Source organism: Diceros bicornis, chromosome 41 (genome assembly GCF_020826845.1).
Source record: "Diceros bicornis minor isolate mBicDic1 chromosome 41, mDicBic1.mat.cur, whole genome shotgun sequence".
Classification (NCBI taxonomy): Eukaryota; Metazoa; Chordata; class Mammalia; order Perissodactyla; family Rhinocerotidae; genus Diceros; species Diceros bicornis.
The window spans coordinates 2513655-2534895 of NC_080780.1; the positions used below are offsets into that span (position 1 = coordinate 2513655).

Sequence of the window (21241 nt, forward strand, 5' to 3'; positions counted from 1 at the left end):
TTTTCTCCCATTCCGTAAAGTTGCCTTTTCATTTTGTTGATAGTTTCCTTTGCTATGCAGAAGCTTTTTAGTTTGATGTAGTCCTGCTTGTTTATTTTTGCTTTTGTTGCCTTTACTTTTGGTGTCAAATCCAAAAAATCATCGCCAAGACCAAGTCAAGGAGCTTTTTCCTGTTTTCTTCTAGGAATTTTATGGTTTCAGGTCTTGCATTCCAGTCTTTAATCCATTTTGAGTTAATTTTTGTGTCTGGTGTAAGCTAGGGGTCCAGTTTCATTCTTTTGCATATGGCTGTCCAGTTTTCCCAACACAATTTATGGAAGAGACTATCCTTTTCCCATTGTGTATTTTTGGTTCTTTTGTCTTAAATTAATTGACCATATATGTGTGCTTTATTTTTGGGCTCTCTGTTCCATTGATCTATGGGTCTGTTTTTATGCCAACACCATACTGTTTTGATGACTATAGCTTTGTAATGTAGTTTGAAATCAGGGAGCATGATACCTCCAGCTTTAGTCTTCTTTCTCAAGATGATTTTGGCTATTTGGGGTCTTTTGTGGTTCCATACAAATTTTAGGTTTGTTTGGTCTATTTCTGTGAAAAATGACATTGGAATTATTTATTTATTTATTTATTTTTTATTGGTGAGGAAGATTAGCCCTGAACTAACATCTGTTGCCAATCCTCCACTTTTTGCTGAGGACGATTGGCCCTGGGCTAACATTTGTGCCCATCTTCTTCCACTTTATATGTGGGATGCCTGCCACAGCATGGCTTGATAAATGGTGCATAGGTCTGCACCTGGGATCCAGACCTGTGAACCTTGGGCCACCAAAGCGGAGCACGCGAACCTACCCACTACGCCATCAGGGCTGGCCCCATGCCATTGGAATTTTGATAGGGATTGCATTGAATCTGTAGATTGCTTTGGGTAGTAAGGACATTTTAACAATATTAGTTCTTTCAGTTTATGAGCACAGAATATCTTTCCATTATTTGGTTCTTCTTCAATTTCTTTCATTAATGTCTTATAGTTTTCGGTGTATAGGTCTTTCATCTCCTTGGTTAAATTTGTTCCTGGGTATTTTATTATTTTTGATCCAATTGTAAATGGGATTTTTAAAAAACTTCTTTCTTATAGTTCATTATTAGTGTATAGATGTGCAACAGATTTTTTTTTTTTTTAATTTTAGGGAGTTTATTTTATTTTATTTTATTTTTTGTGAGGAAGACCAGCCCTGAGCTAACATCCATGCCAATCCTCCTCTCTTTTGCTGAGGAAGACTGGCCCTGGGTTCACATCCATGCCCGTCTTCCTCTACTTTATATGGGACGCCGCCACAGCATGGCTTGCCAAGCGGTACGTCGGTGCGCGCCCAGGATACAAACCGGCAAACCCCGGGCCGCTGCAGCAGAGCACACGCACTTAACTGCTTGCGCCACTGGGCCGGCCCCGAAATGCAACAGATTTTTGCATGTTGATTTTGTATCTTACTACTTTATTGAAGTCATTTATTCTAATGGTTTTTTGGTGGAGTCTTTAGGGTTTTCTATATATAATATCATTTCATCTGCAAATAGAGGCAGTTTTACATCTTCCTTTCCCATTTGGGTGACTTTTGTTTCTTTTCCTTGCCTCATCGTTCTGAGTAGAACTTCAGCACTGTGTTGAATGAAAGTGATGAGAGTAGGTATCTTTTTTTTTTTTCCTGATCTTAGAGGAAAAGCTTTTAGCTTTTCACCGTTAAGCATAATGTTAGCTGTGGGTTCGTCATGTATGGTCTTTATTATGTTGAGGTATGTTCCCTCTATACCCATTTTGTTGAGAATTTTTATCATAAGTAGATGTTTAATTTTGTCAAATACTTTTTCTGCATCTATTGGGAAGATCATATGATTTTTATCCTTCATTTTGTTAATGTGGTATATTACGTTGATTGATTTGCAGATGTGGAACCATCCTTGCATTGCTGGAATATATCTCACTTGATCATGGTATATGGTCCTTTTAATGTATTGTTGAATTCGTGTAGTATCGGTGTTAATTCTTTAAACATTTTGTAGACTTCTCAAGTGAAACCATCTGGGTGTGCAATTAGTTTTTCAGGAATTTTTAAATTCTGAACTCAATTTCTTTGGTAATTATAGGGCTATTATCTTTCACGTTGGGTGAGTTGTAGTAGTTTGTGTGTTTCGAGGTATAGTTCGTTGATCTATGTTGTCAAATTTACGTGTGTAGAGTTGTTCATAGTATTTCCTTATTGATGTCTGCATTGTCTGTAGTAAAATTGCATTTCATTCCTAAATTTGTTAGTATCTTTTCTCTCTTTTTCTTTGTTACACTTGCTAGAAATTTGTTGATTTTATTGATATTTTCAAAGAACTAGCTTTTTGCATTGCTCTGTGCTGGCACTGTCCCCCACTGCACACATGTGGGGTCCTCTAACCCTCCACACAGTGCTGCCACATAAGTGCCATGTGACCCCCACTTACAGACATGGGAACCCCAACACCAATGATAAGATAACTTGCCTGAGATCTCACTGCCAGCAGGTGGTGGAGCCACGACTGCATCTCCGGTCCCCAAACCTGGCCCCAGGCTCTGCCTTGGGTGGGGATACAGGCTGGAGGGAGCATAAGAATTCTTTTCTTCAATAAGTGGAGAATCTGATGATATTCCTTTCTTTCCACGATGGCTGCAGCGGAGGGCGTTGAGAACGGCCTCGGAAAAACTCAGAAACCGCTCGTCTTTCTCTGCAAACGTGTACACCACCCCGGGCACACGCGTCAACAGGTACATCAGCCGCCTCCTAGAAGCCCGCCAGCCAGAGCTGGAGATGGCGGACCTGAACTTCTTCACCCTGAAGTACAAGCAAGCTGAGCGAGAGCGAAAGGTAGGTGACCAGGGCTCCAGAGTGGCTGGCAGTCCCCGGGGCTCCTCAGACGCAGCCGCACGCGCACGGCCCTCCTCCTGGTCTCCGTGGGCACGGCGCTGTCCTTCTCCACGCTGCGATGGCTCCCGGCGTCCCGGCTGCCCTAGAAAGACGCTGCGCGTCTCCCGGAGCCGCCACCTCTGACTGGTGGGTTTCCGTCTCCTAGTACCACCAGCTCCAGGATGAGTACTTCACCAGCGCGGTCGTGCTCGCCCTCACCCTGGCCGCCCTCTTCAGCCTCGTCTACCTTCTGATCATCCCTCAGTAAGTGTTGTCCCCGTGTCCCTCAGTGGGAGGACAAGGTCACCAGGCGTTCTCTTGTGCATGTTCATGTTCGGCTCCTGCGCTTACTCTCCCATCACGCGCGACATTTAGCGACAACAGGGCCACACACCAGTTCTCCATTAACTCAAGTGACTAGCTTAGCAGGCTTTATGGCAAGCCGTGGGCCTGCTCACTCTCAGTTTTTAACTTTCAATTTACACAGCTCTTAGACACCCTGTATTTTCAGTGTCTCTGTCTACAAACATGCACCAGTGACTTCATGACAAGCCTCTGAGGGAGAAAATGTGCATTGGTTTCTAGGTGTCTGTCATTTTCAGAAATTTTAAATGAGAAAAAGTGCCATCTGGAAAGGAAGAAAAGTATAGTGATTTTAATAACATTTAATCATCATAAGTCAAAGAGATTTTGGCAGTTTTTGTTTTTTGGAAAGGAAGACCCCAGAAAACCTCTACTTTTCTTCCAAATATACCGCTTTCTTAATAAAACCTCCTGAGTGCAGTAGTTGTCTTGTGGTTTTCCAGAAAACACCTAGAAGCCCCCCCTTCCCGACACTGTGAACACACGGTGACCACCAGGACGGCCCTAACTGGGGCTCAAGCTTTTTCTAGAAAAGCTGTTCCTGACGCAGCCCAGTAGGAGGGCAGTGCCCAGCAGCCAAGTCTGTGCAACTACAGTCTTGCCTGCAGGAGGGAAGCACCCCTCAGGAACTCTCAGGACTGGAGAGATCCTGGGGGGGTGGGTAGAAGTTGGGGAGCCCTAGGGGCCCTCCCTTAGAAGAGGATCAGCGTGGGCAGGTCCCCAGAGACAACTGCTTCTTCCTGGGGGCCGGGGGACTTGGTGGGGGAGCGGGGTGGATTCCCAGGCACCTCTCGGCCCTCTCCTTGCCCGGTCCACAGTGACCACATCTTCTGTCCCTAGGAACTTGGCCGTCCTGCTCCTGCTGGTGTTCTGCATCTGCTTCCTGGTGGCCTGTGTCCTATACCTGCACATCACCCGGGTCCAGGTACGTGAGTGTGTATCCTGTACCTGCACGTCACCCGGGTCCAGGTACGTGAGTGTGTGTGTCCTGTACCTGCACGTCACCTGGGTCCAGGTTCGTGATTGTGTGTGTCCTGTACTGCACGTCACCTGGACAGGCATGTGCGCGGCCTCCCCCTGACGCTTGGCAGGACAAGTAGGGTGGTGGAGGCAGTTCGTCCCCTCACCCTCCTGGCAGGTAGAAAGAGTTGCCATGTAGCAGGAGCTCATTACCCCTCATCGTGTGCTGGATGCTATTTGGAGTTTGGGGAGCGTGCCCCATGGACGCAGTGGCCGGAGACCGATGGCAATTGAATACATGAACCCAAGGTGCAGTGCTGTTCTCCGGAGTGGGGAGTCCCGTGGGGACAGGAGAGCAATGGCTTGTTGTGCGCGCCTGTGTAGACTGGGGTGTTCACGCTCTCGAGGGTCCTTCGCTGGCTTGCTCTTGCTGGCGTGCACTCTTGGAGCCGGGGATTGAGCTCGCAGCCCCGTGCTGCCTGTGGCTCCTGGGAGAGGACTGTTTGTTCTAGTCCTGCGTTCCTGTCCCATCCTGAGCCTTCATTTCCAAATGTCCCATCTCCCCACTGCACCCCCAGTTGTCACGTCTGGCAGGCCCAGTGTTATTTTTGCATAATTGTTGGAAACAGCAACTTCTTGAGAAGATTAAATCTAGTTTTATTTGTTTAACTTCTTCATTATTCACAGGTAACATCTTTTATTTAAGTAAAAAAAAATGCTATTTATTCAAACCACATTCCCAGCTCTTTGACTTCCACAGACAGAGTGACATTTAGTTTGGTAACCCTTGACATATCCCACTTCAGATAAGACTTCTTTATTCACATAATTTCAAGTGAAAGCATGACAGATGGATGCTAATTTCTAAAGCTTGCCACACTGTCCCCAGGGCTGGGAACCTGTGTGCCTGATCGTGGACACAGTTCCCTCTGCAGAGGCAGCGCCAGGCTCCACCAGCCCCTTTCTTTCTGAGCGTCCACTCTCCCCCTCGCCCTCCTTGTGGGCCTGAGCGTTTTTCCTAAGTGTGTGATTTTGAAGCGTCAGGTCTTCCTGGGAGCTGCAGTGGGCGGGCTCGGGGCCGATGGGCAGGAAGCAGAGTGGGGGGAGCACGCACGGTTCTGACAGCAGGTGGCTTAGGTTCACTCACCAGTGTGCCCGTCAGGGTCTGACCCTCAGCTCTCACACTTACTCGGCAGGCCATGCGCTCGGCTCTGTGTTCACCATGGGGGCTTGTGCAGAAGATTGCAGGGCAGAGATGGCGGGATCTGGCTGGGGAGGAGTGGGGGCCCAGCAGGCGGGGGCAAGCAGAGGCCCAGCGTGGGCCAAGGAAGGGAGACACAGCCGCACATGCAGGTGGGATCAGCTCCATTGCAGCGGCGCATCCCCGAGAAAGCCTGGGAGGCAACTGGACAGAGTGCTGTCCTCTCTGACATGGAAGGAGGCCACAACCTGGGTGCCTGGGCAGGTGTGGCAACTCCGTGGCCACCTGGGACCTCTGCCTACCCGATTGGCTTGCCCATCGCTAGGGGCTGCCAGCTCTGGGGCCTCAGTGTCTCTGTGACACGGGGTGGGGTTGGGAATAGAAGCCGACATTCATGAAGCACTGGGAGCAGGGTCTGGCACACAGTAGGCTCAACTGAAACCCTTGTTCTTAGAGCAGGAGGAGAGGCTGGAAAAGCCAAGGGACTGGTCAGCAGGGCCTAATCCCGTCAATTCTGAGGCCACGGGGCCTGGACGGGGGAGGGGGTGCTCCACAGGCTGCGACGGCACGTGAGGGTCTGCAGTGAGGGCTAGAAAGGGGCAGAGCTGGACCAGCTGGACATGAGGACCCATGTGAGACTGCGCTGCTGGCCGAGGCCATTTCTGCAGCAGTGCTGGCCCTGGGTGGGCGCGATGGGTCCAGGGCTGCCATGGGCCGGGCCAGGAGGAGGAGTGCTGGGAAAGGATAGAGGGAGATGTGCACTGGACCGGTCACTGGGCATCTGCAGGTTTGGGGTGCGCTTCGCTCTCTTGGGCTCCACACCTCCCAGGGCTCGCTGGTTCCGGGGACGTGAGTGCGACGTGGCCTGGAAGGTGGCCAGCATGTGCCTTGGACAGGCACCCTCATTCTTCCCACCCGAGCCTGGTGCCAACGGTCGCTCTTCAGCCTCGTGTTTCCGTCCTCCTCCCTGGAGCTGGAATCCGCTGCCCTAGTCGTGCCGTAGCGGTCCTCTGGGCACGCGGGGACCCCTCAGGAGAGTGGGGTCCGGGCCTTGGGCTTTCTCCCCTCCCTGCTGCTACCCAGCAGGGCCTGCCTGGGGAGAGGCAGTGTCCCAGTGTCCCGTCCTGCCCAGACCCAGACTGCCTGCAGGGTGGGGAAGGGCCAGGACGCTTGCCTGCCACGGCTGGGCTTCAAACTGTGAAGTCGTTTTCTGTGAGGTGTGAACAGAAATGAATGGAAACGTCCTCCTGCACCAAACGTCGTCAGGTTTCAGCTGTGTGTCTGTGGGCCGGGATATAAAACAGGTTTTTTAATTTGCCACCTGGGCAAAGGCTCTGGAGACCCTGCTCCCCTGCAAGGGCGTTTTCTGCGGAGCCGGAGCACGTCCCATGGTGCTGAGAATAAAGCCAGGAGCACGGGGCTGAGGGGAGAGGTCTATGGTTGTGTGGTTGTCCCATTTGCCTAAGGGGTTTAAACTCCGCAGCCACGTGGCTCAGGCGCAGTGGGGTCATCGGCAGAGCGTCGCTCACGTTAGGACTGATTGTCCACGGTGCTGGGCAGCTGCTCTCCTCCCGCCGTCCTTCTGTGCACACTGAGCTTCCCTCCGTATGTTGTCCTGGGCATGGCTTATTGCTTGGCTTCTCCTCTCTGCAGAGCACACATGTCTTGCTCCAGATTTGCACAGCATCCCCAGTGCCGCTTTGTGGCCTTGCCACACTGCTGGGGGCCTGCGTGAAATTCAGCTCATGCTGTGAACAGCCCTTCTTGCTGTGGCTTTCAGGGTGCTCACACTCACCACTGCTGTAGAGTCACTTTCTGAAACAGTGTCGTTGTTTGTGGCTGTGTGGGCAGTGTGCTTTGAGGATGTTCTAACAACCAACAACCAACTGGGCCACGTCTGACTAATTGTAGATCGTGTTCCGGGAGAATTTTGCATTGGTTATGTCAGATCAGCTTTTTCCTGTAGTATGATAGACTATTTTTCATGCTGTTTTTTGTCTGTGGATAAATATATATATATATATATATATATATATATATAGCTCATGAAAGAGAACTGATAAGCATTACCCAAATTAACTATAAAAAAAGTAGGCCATCAGGCTTCAGAATTACAGACAACTCTCCTTAAAATTTGTGTGTTTCTGCTCCTCTAAGAGCTCACAGCAAACAAGCTCCAACTCCATGTTGGTCCATATGATCGTCATTGCTCGACTTTCAGATGTGTTTGATCAAACACATTTGTAGGATCAGGTGTGTAGCACTGACTGAGGAAGATCTTAGTACTCCATGGCCAGTAGTCAGAGATCCCTCACTGGGGTGTGATCCGGGTGGCACGCCTCCCCTCTCTGGAAGAATATTATTTTGCAAGTAACCAAATAGCTAGCTCAAACAATCTTAAATGATAAAGGGAATTTATTGGTTCATGTATTCAGAAAAACCAAAGGGGAAGAAAGGGAGGGAGGGACAGGGAGGTAGGGAGGGAGGGCCCAGGGTTGGTTTTGGTTTTATCCAATGACTCCATTCTGCCACCTGAGACCTATTTCTCTCTGGGTCCTCTCCCTGCCCATACAGGCCTGGCCCCAGCCCAAGGCTGGCCTCCCTTGGAGTGGCCCAAAGACATCAGCAGCCCAGCTGTACATCCACCCACCACATCCACGACCACCCACCACGTCCAGAGTGGGGAGGATGCCTCTCTGGCACCTCCCTCAAAAGAACCCAAACGCTTCCTCTCAGTGGCCCCAGCAAACCTGGCCTCTGTCAGTCAGAGTCCCTCAGAGAAGCAGCACCTCACCAAGAGGGTGTCCGTGCATTCCTCCCGCATAGAAAGTGTTCCTTGTAGGGATTTGCCCTTCTACCATTGCAGAGCTGGTTTCAGCCTCTGGTGGAGTTTGAAATCCCTGGGGCAGGAGAGGAGAGCACGTGGGTGTAAAGAGGGAGCCCACGAGGACACACTTTCTCTGTCCTGCTCCTCAGGGTTCCCACACCTCCCCCATGCCCTGATTCTAAGGCTGCCCCACCATGGCCACTTTGTTCTTGAGCCCATTGGGGGATGACAGGGGTGGCTGGGGAAAGAGGCTGACTGGTATCCACAGAACAGGTCATCCTATCCACTTGATTATTAAAGTCTCCTCTGCTGAGGTCACCCTTTAGGGAACATTCACATGAGGCATAACTATCTTCAATTTTTTGCCTATTTAAAGAGGTCTATCCACATATTTCTCCTGCAAATTTCCTTGTTACCAATTTTCTAATCATGTTCCTTCCAAGTCCCTGACCATCCAGCCAAACCATTGGCCACCGCCCATGAATCCTTATACAATCACATGTCTGGCCATTTCTCCTTCTAAGCAAAGTGCACAGCCTGGTGCACTGGGAGGACTTCTCCTTCAGGGGTGTCCCAGAGAGAGGCTGCCTTGCTGTAGCCGTGCATTTCTGGGTGGGGCCTGCATATCATACAGATCCACTCGAGTCTTCTCTTCCTCTGTCGACTGATGGTAGGGAACTCCTCGTGAGGCTACAGGTGCAGGCTGGGGGAGAGAAGGCAGTGTGGCAGGAGTGGGGACCGTGGGCCTTTGGGTCACTTCTTCATGTAACTTTCTCGTGCCTTCAGGGCCTGCTCGGGCCTGATCATATATGTGCCACTTCCATTTGATGAAGGAGTGCTGCTGTGCGCACCCCACTTTATGGCTCGGTGGGTCAGACAACCCCAGCTCGTGTTGGTCAGCTCAGGTCTCATGCCAACTTGGTGGCCCGTGGTCGAGTGTTTGGTCTTGAGTGAGGCCCAGTAGCAGGCCAAGAGCTGTTTCTCAGCAGGAGAGTAGTCGCCTCCAGAGAAGGACAGCGCTTGCTCCAAACTCTATTCCGGGCCTGAGTTGTGGTTCACATATCGGAGCGGCCAGCAGTTCCTACCCACCACGGAACTCCTGCAGTGGTGGGAGCCGGTGAAACAGCTGTGTGAGGCTGTGGTGGAGCTCGCAGTGCCTGGGGCAGGCAGTGGAGAGGGGAGATGGGGGTTGAGAGAGGTGAGCAGGAACAAGCTAGATCCTGTGAGTCTGAGCTGGCTGGGGCCCACGTCTCCGTTCTCACGTGTTGGGAGTCCTGGAGCTGAGCACACAGCTGGCTGGGGGTCAGGGACCCTGAATCAAGGCCCAGGAGAAGGGTGACTAAATCCTGCAAAGCCTCAGCCCCCTGCATTCTTGTAGGCCCACGTCACATCCCCGACCATGCTCTTGTAACCCGGAGAGGCACTGTGCCTATGGGTGCATTAAATGGGGCCCCTGTGAGGCAGGGTGGGGTCAGCAGCCCCTAAAGTATGGAGTTTTGTGAAAAGAGCGGATACCTGAATGAAATTCTGAGTGCTGTTGGCAGGATGGGTGGGGGAAGTCAATGCTTGGGGGCAGCTAAGTGCCCACTCCATCCAGAGAAAGCAATGCTTCCTGGCTGCCTCCACGGTGTGGGGATGTAACGTGAAACGAGGTGATGCTTGAGAAAACTGTAAATTACTCTAGACCCAGATGCTGACGGTTCGTTGGCATTCTTGTTCCAGAGACCATTAACGTAGCGCTGGTACTCAGTGGGCAGGAAACAAATCCGTAAGTGTTGAATGAATTAATCCACGATTCAATAAATAACCATCTATAAATAACCGATTGTGTGAGCGGTTAAAATTTGCCTTCTTTGGTGTTGAATCAATAGAGCTGAAAGAGAGCAATGGGCCCACAGAATGCACATGGGCGGTTGTACGTCCTAGATGTGAAATATCCATGGGAACCTGCCACCGTTTGGCCATTTAGACCACACAAGTGGGAGTGGCGGGTTCACCCTGGTAGGCCTCAAGCATTTTGGCACCCCTGAGCCTTGCATAGCTGCCCTGACCTGGTCCTGGCAGGCCCCTCCTCCGGCGTTGCAGACCTGGCCCCAGGCAGCCTCCATCTGCAGCCTCTGTGCACCCCGGGCAGGCCTGTCTGGCCTTGGCCCTCCACTCACCGCCTCCCAGGAGACTTTTGTTCTGTTTTCGTCTTCCCGCAGCATCGGGGGCCACACCCCACTCACGGTGCTGCCCCAGGGCTCCTGCAGCTTGCCTGGCCAGGAGGAGCTCCTCCAGTGCTTGCTGAAGGAACCAATGACCTCAGCTGGCTGGGGGCCCAAGTCTCGTGGCCTGCATCCATGTCTTATCTTGGAGATAAGACTGGGAGGGAAGTGAGATAGATCAGGTCAATAAGAAGACTGGCCCCACACAGAATAGCTCTTCTTTCTGAGAAGAGCAGAGGAAGCCAGTGTTTCAGCAAACACAACAGCGTTGGGGCCTAGGGAACCTAGAACTGGGACCCAGATCCATAACCACCACTGTGTGAACTGGAGCAGCCCTCTCGGTGTCCCAGTCTGTAGGGCGAGTGGTGTAGGCTGGTGCTGTCTGGGCTGAGCTTCCTCACCTGTAGAGCGGGGACAGCAATGATCCCGACCTCACAGGATAGGATGATGAGAGGGACAGCCGTGTAGACGGCCCAGGGTACCCTGGCTGGGCCAGGGTCTCATTAGTGTTTTCTGTAAGGTCCCTGTGTCCTTATTTTTATTTTTATTTCTAATTTCAGGAGTGTGAATCTAAAAAGAACTTCTGACTTTTATCCGTGAAATCATTTGTTGAGTATTGCAAAATGTATTTAAGTAGATTTAAAATAAAATTTCTAATAATGTAACAAAAATTATATTAAACCTGTGTGAAGAAAATGATAAAACTTAGTTAAAGGAGATAAAAGAAGACAGAAATAAATGGAAATTCTTACCATTTCTGAGACAAAAGGATTCGATATTATGCAAGTGTCAAGTTAATCTATTCAGTTAATTTCAGTACCAATCAAAGTCACAGTGCAGGGGCAGGGGGGAGGTGTTGCTCTTTTTACTTTAAAGACTTCAGTTCATTTTTTTAATTTTGGGAATTATTTCACCTAGGATATTAAATATGTGAAAACAACCAAGAAATTTGTGTGGAGGATGAATAGTGGGTGAGAATCTAACAGTATTCAGATTGCCCTGTGCATTCTGTAATGTGAATGATTTACTGTGAACAGGAACAACTTTGTAGTAACATGCTACTTTTAAAATGATGCTTTACGGGGCCGGCCTGGTGGTGTAGTGGTTAAGGTTCCCGTGCTCCACTTTGGCGGCCCGGGGTTCGCAGGTTTGGATCCCGGGCGTGGACCTATGCACTGCTTATCAAGCCGTGCTGTGGCAGGTGTCCCACATATAAAGTAGAGGAGGATAGGCATGGATATTAGCCCAGGGCCAATCTTCCTCAGCAAAAAGAGGAGAATTGGCAACAGATGTTAGCTCAGGGCTAATCTTCCTCACAAAAAATAAAATAAAATAATGCTTTATTGTTCAGTGTTTTCCAGGGTGCCTGACGATCCAGATTCGCACTGTCCTGTGTATTTTCATAGTGGTCTTAATCTACTCTGTGGCCCAGGGATGTGTGGTGAGCATCTCTGACTTGCAGCAAGGGCTGGGTGTGGCAAGAGAGTGAGGTGCAGGGATGACAAAGCACCTACAGGAGCCGTGCTGGAGGGCTTGGCCCAGAGACGAGGAGGAGGCAAGGGAGTCAGAGACAGGCCTGGGGGTGCCCAAGGAAGCCAGGGGAGGGGACTGCATCCAGCAGAAGAAATGAAACCTCCCGGTAAAGGAAGACCTGCCCCTTCATAGTGTGCGGAGGACAGAAGTTGGGGCAGAGTAATAGGACAGAGCGAGGGCAGGAGTAACAAGGTGGAAGTAGGGCAGGAGTAACAGGATGGAGGTAAGGTGTGAGTAACAAGGTAGAGGTAGGGAAGGAGTAACAGGATAGAGGTGGGGCAGGAGTAACAGGATGGAGGTAGGGTGGGAGTGACAGGGTGGAGGTGAGGTGAGAGTAACAGGATGGAGCTGGGGCAGGAGTAACAGGATGGAGGAGGGTGTGGGAGTAACAGGGTGGAGGTGGGTTGAGAGTAACAAGATGGAGGTGGGGTGAGAGTAACAAGATGGAGGTGGGGTGGGAGTCACACGGTAGAGGTGGGTTGAGAGTAATAGGATGGAACTGACAGGTTTTGAGGAGGCTAGCAGGGGTCTCGTGGCCCTGACCTAGCTCCTAGGGCCCCTGCTCCCCCTCTGGCAGTGAGGGGCCTTGAAGTCTGTGAGCACGTGGGAGTGTCTTAGGCCCCACTGGTGGCACTTGGGGCAGTGAGTCAGAGTGGGAGACTGCAGGGAATTCGGGGAGGATGGCCAGCTGCCTGTCCTGAGCAGGGCCTCTCCTATGTTCCTTGCCCCTCCATACCCCTTCAGGTGGGCTGCCTGCCCTGGGCCTGGAGCTCCAGTCCCAATGGGTCCCTGGTGTTCCTGTCGTCTGGCAGGCGGATTCCAGTGCTGCCTGCCCCGCCCTGCGAGTCTGCACCCCACGCCCTGCTCTGCGGCCTGGTGGGCACCCTCCCACTGGCCATATTCCTGCGAGTCTCCTCCTTGCCCAAGATGATCCTGCTGTCCGTGCTCACGGCGTCCTACATCCTGGTCCTGGAGCTCAGCGGGTACACCAAGGCCATGGGGTAGGTGTGTGGCTTCTGCTGGAACAGACCCGCATGGATGTTGTGAACATGTGCGCAGTGCTGTGGTCCACTTTGCTGATTAGGAAGCTCATTGGTTTCGTGATTTCTCCCTTTCAGCCCAAATTCCAGCAAGGCCTTGGGTTTCCTGGCGAGACGTGGCTCTCAGCCTGGGTCAGTCCCAGGTGCCACTGTAGGTGTCACGTCTGAGGGGCACTCTGTGGACGGGTCTCATGTTCAATGACAAAGTCTTCACAGTGACATGGATTTTCTTCCTCATCTTCCCCAAGGGGCGGCACCGTCTCCGGGCACAGCTTCGAGCCGATTGTGGCCATCCTGCTGTTCTCGTGCACGCTGGCCCTGCATGCCCGGCAGGTGGACGTCAAGCTGCGGCTGGACTACCTCTGGGCCGTGCAGGCAAGATGCGCCCTTTCTACTTGGGGGGTTGACAAAGTAGCCCCTTGGGAGTGGGTGTCAGGTGGGGGCTTCCTGCTGGACCCTGGCGAGCTGTGTGGGAGGGCACTGTGGGCTGGGCAAGGAGTGGGAGCGGGGCTGATGGGAAGCCAGCACAGGAGGGCTGGAGGGACTGGTTGATGAACCCTGTGTGATGGTCACAGTTTCGTGATTATGAGAGCAGTGAGCTCGCTGTCCCCAGAGGTGTTCCAGCAGAGGGGTGGTGGTACAGAGGGGCTCAGCCTCTGCTGGGCTGGATGTGACACCGGGTCTCGTCAGGGTCGTGGGAAACTCCAGAAAATGCCGAATCTCACACAGCCCACCCCAGATTTAGTAGGCTTGTAGGTGGGGGCAGGAATCTATATTTTCAACGAGTACACTGGGAAATTCTGACACAAGAGGTGTATGGGAGGCTGAGGAGTAATGGACATGTGAGCTGTCCCGGGCCTTGACCCCCGAGGAGGCAGGCGGTGACCGGCAGAGCCCTGCCCACCTGCCATGTAGAGGCACACTGGGCATAGCCCAGGTCCACTTCTGGGCTCCCACAAAGAGTGGGAGCAGGGCCGATGGGAAGCCACCAGGCCATGTGGTGTGGTGTCTCTGTGCGCCCCCTCATCACTGGCTCTGTGTCCCTGGCTCTGGGAGCTGAGGCTGACCAGGTTTCACACCCAGGCTTCTGGCATTCAAACTTCGTCTGCTCACCTTGCAAACTTCTTGACCCTGAGCAAATGGCTGCCCTTTGGTTTCCTGGTCTAACGATGGGGAGGGGCGTGCAGTAGAATGCAGGCTGATGAATGTTAGCGTAAGAGAGTCTTTTTTTTTTGACACATGAAGAAGCAACATTTAATTCTATTTAGTCCTCATGGCAACCCTGCCCAGGAGGTAGGATTACAGATGGGGAATGAGGCATGGACGTAACGAACCCAGGGCCTGAACCATCATGACCGGGGTCCGAGCAGGTCTGAGGCAGGTGGGAGAGTCCTCATACCAGGGGCCTCAGCAGGGTGTCTGACACCGGATGGGCACAGCCCACAGGGCACGGGGAGGAGCTGGTGACCAGTGGCACACAGGTGGCCAGGTGCACCCCACCGTCACCCCACAGACTCTCCCAGCCGTGGGACAGGCTCAGACACACCTGGTGGGGGCCAGGCTACTCCTGTGCTGCCTGCTGGCGTCCTTGCTCCAGGAAGATGGATGAGGCCTGACGATTTGATGTACACGTTCCTGGGGCTGAATGGGTGGTGGATGGGCAGTGGCTGAGGTCCCGGTTAGCTGCTTCGGGCAGGCAGGCGGGGGTTGGGCCTGGAGTTAGATGGTCCTCATCCTGAATCTCAGCCACTCACTTTGGGTCTATGTGACTCTGCTCCCCGGCCAGCAATAAATTGAGGTGTCAGCCCTAATCCAGTGTGTGAGCGTGCTGGTCAGGTTCTGCAGAGAAACAACCAATCGGATATAGAAAGAAAGAGAAGAGAAAATTTATGACAAGGATTGGCTCTTGCGATTAGGGAGGCCGAGAAGCCCCGCCATCTGCAATCTGCAGTCAGAGACCAGGACAGCCGAGGGTGCAGTTCAGTCTGAGTCCAAATGTCAGAGAATCAGGAACGCTGATGTCCGAGGGGAAGATGGACGTCCCAGCTCAGGCAGAGAGCCAGTTCTCCCTTCTGCAGCCTTTTTGTTCTATTTGGGCCCCGAGGGATTGGATGGTGTCCACCCACACCTGGGGGAGGGCCATCTGCTTTAGTCGGTCCATCAGTTCGTATGCTGATCTCTCCATAGACACCCGCACAGACACACCCAGCAATAACATGCACCAGCCATCCGGGCACCCCTTAGTCGGTTCAGGTGGACACAGAACATTTACTGTCGCATGAGCAGTAATTGCAGCTTCCCTCTCCTCCTGCTCGGCCGCGGGCCTGGTGCTCAGGAGGTGCTCGGCACGCCTGAGCAGCCTGCAGACACTGTGTTACCACGTCTGGCAGTCCCACCCTTTGGGCAAATGACCACTCTGACAAAAACCATGAAAATTGTTGTTTTCCCTCTAGTTTAATTAACCTGGAAAACACAGAAGCCAAATAAGCAGGTTTCTGTCAGCACATGAGGGTGGGTTGTATATTCAAGGTCACAAGGAACTATTCTGTCACTCTGGGTAAACAAAAGGAAGAAAATGTGTGTGCACATGTGTGTGTGTATTCCAGGTATATACGTATATCTGTCTATATACATAAACATACCTGTCTACCTATATGCACACACAGATGTGTTAGGAGAAAATCATGGTTTGTTTATTCTTTATTTATGTAACAGCTTTACTGAGCTATAATTCACATCCCACACAGTCCACCCATATAAAGTGTACAATGAGATGGTTTTCAGTGTATTCACAGAGCTGTGCAACCATCACCACAATCAATTAGAGAACCCTGTCCCCGTTAGCAGGGGCTCCCCATTTCTCCCCACCCCCAGCCCTAAGCAACCACTAGTCTACTTTCTGCCCCTGTGGATTTGCCTATTTCATTTATTTTTCAACCTGTTTGCTAAGTTAGTGCCTGTTCTGTGCAAACCCCCACCTGGTGTGTGGCCAGGGAGACCCCTGATTCTAAGGGGCCTGCAGCCCAGCACTGTCATCACTCCACACCTGGATTCTGGATTCCAGGCGGGCGGGGGCCGCTGAGATCTGGGCCCCTGGGCTCCCTCTCCACGGAGCAGGGACACCCAAGATGGGTTTTCTGGACAGCGTGGGCCCCAATTCCCGCTGCAGACTGGGCGGGGCCTCTGGTGCAGGCATGCACATGGAAACATCCTCCTCTCCTCAAGAGAGATGGGCTGCCGCAGGCATCACTCATGAGAGCCCACCACTAACCGTGAAGCCCCCAGGGCTTCTTGAGGCCTCCTGGATGCTAGAGACTCGACTGTGGGAGGATGAGGGGCTGGTGTTGAGGGAAGGGGACAAGGCCTGGGGCAGGAAGGGAACCTTCACAGAGACCCCAAGTGGAGAGGTGGCATGGAGGCTGTTGAGGGGTCACAGCCTCAGTCCTCCGTGGACAGGGCTGATGGACTGCCTTAGAGCCAGGACGGCAGGATCCTATCCCCATCTCTAGAAGGCAGCCTGGCAGTGGAGCCAGACAGAGCCAGGGGGCAGTGGAGGCACCCTGGGGGAAGCACCCACACAGCCACAAAGGCTGCCAGGAGGGTGCCTTGGAAGTGGCCCTATGGGGCCTAGCCATGGTTGGGCATCAGGCAAGGGGGCCGTGGTAGAGGTGGGAGTGGTCTCAGGCACGTGTCACTCAGTCTGGGCAGAGGGCATGCTCCAGTCGGGTGAGGTCGAGAGAGCTGGTGGCATGTGGACCATCTGAAAGGTGGGCGGGTGTAGGGCAACCCCAGGCTGGTGCAGTGGTGGGGGCACCACAGTGGAGCATCCCTGTCCCGGAACTTGGAGGCAAGGTGGGCCACCAGACAGGATTCACGAACTTCGGCCAAGGGACATGGCCAGACTGCAGTGACCATGCCAGGAGGGACCCAGCATGCTCTCCTCCCTCACTCCCTACTCCTGCTGGCCCCCCACACTGGCTGAACCAAACTGGAAGCAGGCGGCAGGGGGGCCTGTTGGTGGAGTCTTCAGCTGGGCCCCGGTCAGAGCAGATGCCAGTGGAAGAGGCCAGTACACACACTAGTTCCTGGACAGGAGTCTGGACGCTGCAGTTAGCCAAAGCCACTCCAGGTCACGGAGAGCAGCCTCTTTGTGGCTGGCTGTGCTCAGGAGTTTGGTCTTGCCCAGCTGTGGCTGGCTATCCAGGGAGACCAGGCTGGCTGGTCCCTGAGATGTGTCCACATGCCGTCAGCTGGCCCCTCTGGTTTAAGGACTTTCAGTTAGGATTACCTGCTCAGAGCTTGACAAGAGCGGACTTAGGATGAGCCGGGAAGAGCCGGGCTGGCCTGGAGGTGTGCAAGACTCGGGTCTCCGACTCGATGACTCGGTGCCTGCCCTGCACTTCTCACTCACAGGGTCACCGAGGCCCTGGCCGTTGGCTCTTGGGAGGGCATTTTCTCTTATCTGGGTTGGCATTGGTGTCCCTCTAAATGTCATTAAGCGCACTGGTTGCCTGACACTGCCCTGGGATTCTCCACCAACGACACCCCTCACCATATCCTGCCCCACTGTGAGGTGAGCTTTCCAGCGAGGTCAGTGCGAGAGAGCCCCTGTTTGTCACCGGGGAAGGGGGCCTGCACGGGACACACGGACGTGTTGTTCCAAGGGTATGTAGCAGGAAGCGCCGCTGCGCTTTCCCGTAATCCCAGCAAAACAAGGATGTTTCTAGACTTTGCCCGTTTGCCCTCTGGATATTTCAGCATGTTGTACAGACATCAGAGTGCCTCAAACTGTTGCACAATTGCCAGGCCACGGACTTGCCGGGGTAATTATTTACTGAGACCAAGTTGGTCGTGTAAACCTACACAAACAGACAGGCTTTTCCCTCGTGACGACGTCCTCAGCCTCCTGATCCGTAGCTACCGGAATGCTTCTGTTCCCGTGAGATGTTTTCCTTTGAACTCTGGAGATAATCCCGATGCTGTTATGTTATAATTTCGATTATAATAAAACAACTTCTCTTTCTACCAGTGACTCCTTGATCCGAGGGTCACTCCCATTCGTGCAGCTGCCCTCACGGCGTTCGGAGGGACGGCTGGCACAGACGGAGCTCCTGGCGGTGGAGCCCCGCCAGAGGCCTGCCCCGCCTCCACTCACGTCCCCTCTCCGTTCTCCTCTCCTGTGACAGTGACATGGTCCCCGGGTTTGTGGGGGAGTTCTCGCTACACAAGCCACGGCCCCATCAGCCCTGGGTGGGTGATTGCACTGACGCCTCCCCTTGGGGACCTGCTCTTGCCGGATCAGGGAAGGCCCGGGGAGTAACATCCGTGAGGGCACCGAATCCCTGCAGGGTGGGGAAGCTGCCACGCATCTACCTGGCACAATCCACTTGGTTTCAGCACCATCGAGACTTCACATGGCCTCGTGTTGGAGGGCTTCTCTCAGGACTCCGTCTGGGTTGGAAGAAGGACCCAGGAAAACCTTTATGCAGAAGGAGAGCACCGGCGGTCCGGGAGCTGCCGTGTGCCCACAGCGTTGGCCCGGCCTCTGTGGGGAGCAGTGTGATGGACCTGACACTCCCGCCCTGGATGGACGAGAAGGTGGCTGTCCTCCAACCCCGAGCACGAGCCGTCCACCCGCAGGCCCTCAGCTCACGCGCAGCCTGACGGGCTTCCATCCCGCTAATGGGTGCCTCTTATCTTCCTCCTGAGTATGGAAATTTTCACCTCGCTGCCTGCCTGGTTCAAAAGAGTAGCAAAATGCTGGTAGCCTCAGTTTTGTGACTGGAAAATGGGGCCTCCCGCTTCGAGGCACTAGTGACCCTCTGAAGCCGCAGACCCTCTCACCCGAAACGTCACTTGGGTGTCTCGCCATCATGGGCCGCCCGCTTCTCCTTTTGCTGTGTGTATGTGCAGTGAAAATTCTCGATGTTCTGCAACAGACTCTATTATACCTACAATCACAAAGACGCACGTTTCTAAGCACAGTTAGTGGAGTGTCGCCACCACCTGTGCCAGGCCAGCGGTGTGGAAAGAGGGAGCGTGAGTCTGGGCCTCTGGCAGGCCTTTCACCCCGTGTCTGCTCCCCAGCGGGCCCATCCTCGCTCCCCGAAGCGGGAGTGCGCCCTGGGCGGCAACACGGCGCTGGCTTCTCCTCCTCCACTCTGGGGCCTGTGCTCCTGTCCCGGGCTCTGCTGCCCACTGGAGGTGAGTCCGCATGGACCCTGCCCACGGGCTGCTTTTGGTCAAGGGAGGAGAAGAGAGAGGTCTCTGGAAGGAATAAGAGAATATGAGATAGAAGCTGTGAGGGCCCAGGCAGTGCTGTGCAGCCTGGAAAGGAGCCATTCGCTCTAACCAAGGGCTGAGGAGGGCTTCCTGGAGGAGGGGACATCTGACCTGGTCTTTCCACCCTGGCAGGAAATGCTGACTTTTCTCTGAAAAGGGTAATTCTTGGGCTTGGCTTCCTGATGTTTTCGCCTAGGCTGAACGTTCAGGTCCTGAGGCTGAGCCTGATGAGCGCCCAGCACGCCGTATGTTGGTATGAATGTAAACTCAAGGCTCGGAAGAAGGATCTCGTGATTCTGTCCGCGGAACTTCCATAGAGCGGGTGAGCTCTGTCTTCCTGGCCTCAGTTGCCCTCAGTGCGCAGTGAAGGGTGGACGGTGCGAGGCAGGTGAGAACAGATCTCCCGGACGCAGCCTCGCAGCCTTACCCTCATCCTGAGCCTGTTTACCTTTAAAATAGGAGCCCTGTCTCATCCTGTCTGAAACTCCGAGCACATCCCTGCCTCCGCTTACCTCACTGGCCTCGCCCTAGACGTGAGGCCCAGCCGAGCAGCTAACCCGGATGAGGCTTCCTTAGGGTCAGGTCTCTGTTGTCCAGAGGCAGACCTGCCCCTCCCACTCACCGAGCCGATCCGGCCACTCTGTCTGGGCGGCCACGTTGGAAGTCTCAGTGTGTCTGAGCTTCCTGTGTGCTCGTCAGCACAGGGACCCCAGGCCCGTGGCTGGGTGCTGGCCCCTGGCTGCGACATCGCCATAGCCTCGTTTACGCTGGGGACCCTGAGCCGGGGGAAACTCGCAAGAGTGTTTGTTGTCTTTTCGTTTTCTGGAGGGAGTGGAGCAGCAAGATGCTAAGTCTTTATAGAGAGCCACACGCACGCACTCACACTGTCACCACACATGCACACTTACACTCTCACACGCACTCACTCCCCAGGGCAGTGCAGAAGACACACCCACGTACCTGCGCCCATAGAGCCTAACTGCAACCTTTGAACATTCACTCTCAACTTCTGATGAAGGTCAGGGGCAGCATTTTTAATACATCAGATTCTTCTTATTTAAACTTAAGATGTCATCTCATAGCATAAGGATGAAAACACGTATGTCAGAAACAGGCCTTCCCTGGACTGCCTTCTGATTTGGGAAGCTGTGGGACTCTGTCCTTGGTTCTGAGCTGAGGGAGGAGACGCGGATCTGCGGGCAGGCAGAGGGGCCGGGACAGGCGGCAGGGATCGAGAGCGGTCAGCCGTCATGTCAGCAAGGACTCGATGGGTCGGAAGTGCTGAGCTGGGAGCAGGGGGGACAAGGTGCTGAGCGGTCGGGAGGAAAGCCTTTGTGCACGGTCAACCTGTCACAGAGTGTAGCGTCCTCGGCAGAGGCTGGAGGAGCACCTGGGGGACATGCAGACCAACGGTTCGTAATTACACACGCCCAGGTGCCTGCCCCGGGGCCCAGACCCTCCAACGCACCTTGCCCAGCCCTTCTTTCGTTGGTCATTTCCCTGCATCGCCGTGGTCCTGTAGTTTGGGAAGGGCATGAAGCTGAGAGCCAGCATCAGAGTGACCGCTGTTAGGTCCAGGATCTGAGCTAATGGCAGCATGCTGGATCGATGGACCACACTGGGCAAGGTAGAACTGAGAAGAAATTCTGCTTTTAAACACAGTCCTTTTCGAGCACAGGGCAGAGGCAGCCACTTAGTGATGAGGAGAGAGGCCTGGGCAAGCTGGTTGGGAGGTGTGCACTTGGCTCAAGCCCTGGTCCAGGTCAGTGTCCTGCCTGCCGGGCTGCGCTCTGGGCATCCCAGCGTGAAGGTGTGGGCGCCCTGTGTGAGGTGTCTGGGAAGGTGGTGACTACTTGAGGAGCTGGTCTAGATGGATGCGTTAATCACCTTGGAGGCAG

The 21241-nt window shown here is 53.5% G+C and overlaps 1 protein-coding gene across 4 annotated transcripts in view; it reads left to right on the plus strand.

Moving 5' to 3' along the window:
• The window catches only part of ADCY1 (adenylate cyclase 1), a 153225-nt gene that overhangs the window by 101966 nt on the left and 30018 nt on the right, over positions 1 to 21241 (plus strand). For 3 of the 4 annotated variants that reach the window (XM_058534764.1, XM_058534765.1, XM_058534768.1), the window contains 6 exons: positions 2700 to 2891; positions 3097 to 3194; positions 4134 to 4218; positions 11840 to 11929; positions 12766 to 13022; positions 13310 to 13436. In XM_058534764.1, coding sequence (XP_058390747.1) covers positions 2700 to 2891; positions 3097 to 3194; positions 4134 to 4218; positions 11840 to 11929; positions 12766 to 13022; positions 13310 to 13436 — 849 coding nt within the window. The remainder of the gene's footprint in view (positions 1 to 2699; positions 2892 to 3096; positions 3195 to 4133; positions 4219 to 11839; positions 11930 to 12765; positions 13023 to 13309; positions 13437 to 21241) is intronic. The other variant, XM_058534766.1, reaches the window with a different exon arrangement.